Here is a 5021-nt window from a genome sequence, read left to right on the forward strand (position 1 = left end):
CCCGCAGGGACAGGGGCCCAGGACAGGGTCCCGCAGGGACAGGGGACCCGCAGGGACAGGGGCCCAGGACAGGGTCCCGCAGGGACAGGGGACCCACAGGGACAGGGGCCCAGGACAGGGACCCAGGACAGGGACCTGCAGGGACAGGGACCCAGGACAGGGACCCACAGGGACAGGGGCCCAGGACAGGGGACCCACAGGGACAGGGACCTGCAGGGACAGGGACCCAGGACAGGGACCCACAGGGACAGGGGCCCAGGACAGGGGACCCACAGGGACAGGGGCCCAGGACAGGGGTCCTGAACAGAACAGAAAAAGCACCTTCCAGCAGAAACACACAGGAGATGCTTAGGTAATTTACAGCTCTCTAGTAGCAATATTTAAAAAGAAAAAAAGCCGACAAAATTAATTTTAATATATTTTATTTAAGCAAACATATAGAAAATATCACTTCAACATGTACTGTATGAAAAAATATTGAGCTATTTTACATTCCTTTTTTCATACTAAATATTTGGGATTTGCCGTGTAGTTCAGAGGAGGCAGGGTGCAAGCGCTCCACACCCGTGAGGGACCGGCAGCTCCAAGCTCACAGTACGATCTGAAGTCGACAACAACTGGAAACGACTGCAATCGCGGAGAGGACTCTCGGTTAGTTGCAGGCTGATACACAGACATCACGTCCTCTGACAAGCTTCGGTCTGTGGTTACAACAAGCAGTAGCAGCTTTGTTAAGATTCTCTACACATTCTCGTTGGTCCAGAGTCTCTTCCCTGCAAACGATGCCCGCGGGAGCCTGGCCACGCCACGGACGGAAATAAAAGTCTTTGCTGATGAGCACAGAGCCTGGGGGACGCTCACGTCTCTTAAAAAGGCCTAAACAGAGAGAATATGTTTGCAAATCACCTGTACGATCAAAGACGAATGAATATCCAGATATAGGTAAAGAATTCTCAAAACTCTGTAAGAAAACAAAAACCCAAAAAAACACGGGAAAATCTCTCAGCAGACACAATTTCACGGCCGCTGAGCGTATGAACACACGCCCGGGGCCATTAGACACCAGAGAAACGGCAAGTTAAAGCCCCCGCGAGAGGCCGGCGCACACCCGCGAGGACACGGACGGGCGGAGCCCGCAGCTCTGGGCGCACGCGCTGCCCGCGCCGGCCACGCTCCGCGACGTGAGCCGCGGGCCCCTCCCCCAGCCTCCGGGGACGCGGCGGCATTTATCCCGAGCGGCGCTGACACAGCTGTTCACGGCGAATCACTTATAGCAAACGCCGGAAACAACGTTGAGGGTCAACAGGTGAACGCGTCTCCCCGTGTGCAGGGAGCGCAAAGGTCTCCCCACACGGTCTGCCCGCAGCCGAGCCGCCCACCTGCGCGGGGACCCTCACCTACTTCAGGGCACACGAGCGCCGGCTGCCGGGCGCTTCCCTCTCGCTGTGGGCGTCTCCTTCCGCGCTGGCGTCCTAGCCGTTCGCACGGGAGCGTTCCACTTTTGGACGTGGTTTGACACGTTTGCGTACCCTTCTGTTATTCTTCCTTTTCGGCAACAACAAAGTGAGGGAAAGAGAAACTTCCTCGAGGTCCCGGCCAGAGCGGGGGAACGAAGGGCATGGCAGGTGCACTCCGGGCCAGCCCGGGATGTGGGTCAAAGCCGAGATGACTCCATCAGAAACACAAGGAAGAGAAATTCCATAAGCTTTCAATTCAGGAAAAAAAATAAACCCAAAGGAGAAGAGGAACATATTAAATACAGAAGTCATTTAAAAATAAAGCAAAAAACGCGCATCTGTGTGTAGCAAAATGGTAATATCACGAGGTAATTCCTGAAAGACATACACCGTGACCGCACCGGCCAAAGTGACCAGGAAGCAAGCAGAAAGCACGAACACGCACGATCAGGAATGAGGGGCTACGACTCGAACGGGGGTATCTCAGTAACCACGAGGGCATCCACACCGCCATCAACGCCAACCAACACGAAGGCCCGCGATTTCCTAGAAAGAGGAGCGTGGAGCTCAGAACCACAGCAGAACATGAAACGGCTGCTGCTGACACGCCCACCAGCACGCGCCGGGCACCGGACCCCCCGAAGCCCGGCTGCGTCACCGGGATGGACCACCACGACTTCAGGACCGCGACCTCCGCCCCACGGCCGGCGGCACCATCAGCAGCTTCTGCCCAGCGAGCCCGAGCCCCCCGTGGCCAGGGGAGCGACTGCCTTTCCCGAGGAGCCGCGCTCGCGTCTCCACGCGCCCGAAAGTCCTGCTGCTCCGGCAGCGTACCCCCCCCCCCCCCTCCGCGGCCGGGCGTCCCTCTCGGCCACCAGGCCCAGCCGGCCACACGCAGCTCCACGCAGGCCGGCCGGGAAGCCTGTCCTCCCAGCCGAGGCCACAGCGTGCACAGCAGCGCTCTCCGCGCCCGGGGGCCCTGCCCACAGGGAGGCCGCTGGCCCCCCGGCTCAGTCCCCAGACCCCCGGGTGCCAGTTCCTGGGAACACTCATCCCCTCACGGAGACTGTGCCTATGTGACAAAAGTGCTTACTTCCTAGTGACGTTTTCGTGCTGGCTGTCCCGTGGCGTCCCAGGGGCTGGGAGAATCGCGCGCGCCTGCAGCCCCAGCACCCGAGCCTGCCGGGCGGGAAGAGGCGTCCTCAGTGGTAGGAAAGCCGGGCTGGGCTCCCCTGAGCTGCCCGGGACACACCGGGACGCAGGCGCTCCGTCCAGGACATGCACACCGTCCTGTCTGACCCACACAACAGGCCTGCACGGTCAGCACCACGGCCGTGCCCTGGCTGGCGCAGCGGCCGGCCCGCCCGGAGCCACGCCGGGCACCTGCCTCCAGGGACGACTCACCCCTGCGGCGGGCTCTCCCGCCGCCGTGGGATCTGAGACGACCCGGGCTGCTGGGCCCTCTGTGCTGCCCCCTCACCTACCAGGCCCACAGTTCCGCCAGAAACCCCCACCCGGGGGCCCCCCCGAGAGGCCTCCGTAACCCGCAAGTCGTGCCTCCTCAGCTCAAACGGAGTTTCTGTCCCCAAATCCGGGCTCGCGTTTTCCAGAGTGGCTTGTGCTCAGGACTAGAGGAGGAACGCTGTCAACAGGTGTCAAGGTCAGACGCCTGGGGGACAGCTCTCGGGGACACAGGTAAGCCTGCTTTCCAAAGCCCACATCACGCCACTTTGCTTTCACAAAAGGTCCACATCGGTGCCTGCACGGAGAGGATTTTCCAGAGAACTCCGGGGTGGTTTTGCAGCCCAGCACCCTCGGGGGGGGGGGGGGGTGCACCCATCTCTGCACTCGGTGGCCAGAGCCCCCCCCCCCCCCACGCCGCCGCCTGGGCCTTCTCTCAATTCTGCGCCTCTGCCAGCAAGATGCGCCCCAGGAAAAGCCTAAGAAAGGTTGCTTTGGGGCGGGGGGCACGCAGACACCCCGCCACACGCGCCAGCGCCGACTGCTCCTTCGCTCCGCTCTGGCCGGGCTCGGGAACGTCCCACGGGAGGCTCACCACACACGGCACACGGGCGTTCCCAGGCCGCCTGCCGGGACAGAACCCGGCTCCAAGTCCCACGTTTACAGACTCTTCCACTGAAACCAAACTGCTCTCCTATGGCGTTCAGACGCACTCTGCAGAGAGGGGGCCCAAGCACCCCGGGGAGCCGGGCGGGACAGCCGGGCAGGCTAGAGGGCAGCGCCAGCCCTGAGAGTCACCCCTGTCCCCAAGCGTGCCTGCAACCTGGCGAGGGGACGGCTCTCCTCACGGCTGCTCCATTCAGGGAAGAACCGATACAGTGAAAGGTGAGGGCTTTTAATTCTCTAAGTTTCACTTATGCAACATAATAAAGGCAGATTTATGTGACTTGATATGACATTGTTACAAAAAACAGTCCCCCCACATCTGATCAGTAGTATATAAATATTTACAGTGAAAAAATAGGAAGGAAAAAAGAAATCTTCATTATTCGAGTCAGTTTCTTTCCAATGCTCATCGGAATTTGAAAATAAAATAGTTCATTCAGTTCCTAGTCTCCGTATTTACATCGTCCCTTCGGCCGACAGGTGAGGAAGTCTAGGCTTGAGGGTGGCTCAGATCACCCCTACGTCCTACACTATTTCAGAAGTTATCTCGAAGAGTAAATTAAATATAAAAATGTAAACTTTGAAAGAAGAATAAACGTGTAAAGGTTCTTACAGAGGTTAACATTTTATACACTATGAACCAAAATAAAATGCTCTGTATATTTTCTTAGTAAGGACATTCTGTTTCAACAGTTTGATTACAGAACAGAAACTGCCTCTGAGGAGGAGGTTAAAAAAATAGCAACAACATTACCATCTTAACTGATGAACATCCATTGGTTCTAATTTTCTCTAAAAGCAACGGGTATTTCTGAAAAAGTGACAAATATAAATTATATCATGGAGAGCTTACGAAGCCTCAACGAAGTGTGGGATCTCTTAAATATGAAGACTTTAAAAAATAAATCTGAATATTGCAAACCAGCCTATTTAACTCGGTGATATTACAAATATATTCAACTCCACGTATAAAACCAGGCCTTAGATTCGACAGACGCCGCCACCAGGAGCGTGCACGCCGCGTCCGCGGTCCCAGCTCGGCGGCCCGGGGAGGGCTCACGCGTGGGAGCCGCGCCGCCCTCGGGAGCCCAGGGACACGCGCAGCCTCGGCTCTCGGGCCTCGTAGTGCTCGTTAAAGTCCAACCTGAAGCTCAGGAACCGGAGACTCTCATCCGAGCTGGTCGTCAGCAGCACCAGGAACTGCTGCACGATGCCCTGGAAAGAAGAAGAGAGGCGTCCACGTTGGTAGGGCTGTCCCCAGGTGGGGGGGGGGGGTAACAGGGGGGCCCTGTCCCCGGGCGTGAGGGGGAGACTCTGTCCCCGGGCATGGGGGGGGGCCCTCCCCTATGGCCTCACATGGGCTGGGGTTTCTGTCCACATCAAGGAGCCTGCATAAACGCCCACGGCGGCAGGTGTCCCAGGGGGGGGGGGGGGGGG

At 58.1% G+C, this 5021-nt stretch overlaps 1 protein-coding gene across 3 annotated transcripts in view; it reads right to left on the reverse strand.

Moving 5' to 3' along the window:
• Window positions 1–405: 405 nt before the first annotated feature.
• The window catches only part of TUBGCP3 (tubulin gamma complex associated protein 3), a 76994-nt gene continuing 72378 nt past the window's right edge, over window positions 406–5021 (reverse strand). For 2 of the 3 annotated variants that reach the window (XM_039226637.1, XM_039226636.1), the window contains exon 22: window positions 3793–4799. In XM_039226637.1, the coding sequence (XP_039082568.1) occupies window positions 4641–4799 (159 nt within the window). In that variant the 3' untranslated portion in view covers window positions 3793–4640. Of the gene's footprint in view, window positions 877–3792; window positions 4800–5021 lie in introns of those variants that run through there. The other variant, XM_039226638.1, reaches the window with a different exon arrangement.

Source organism: Hyaena hyaena, unplaced genomic scaffold, assembly GCF_003009895.1.
Source record: "Hyaena hyaena isolate Hyena2069 unplaced genomic scaffold, ASM300989v1 scaffold_22, whole genome shotgun sequence".
NCBI lineage: Eukaryota > Metazoa > Chordata > Mammalia > Carnivora > Hyaenidae > Hyaena > Hyaena hyaena.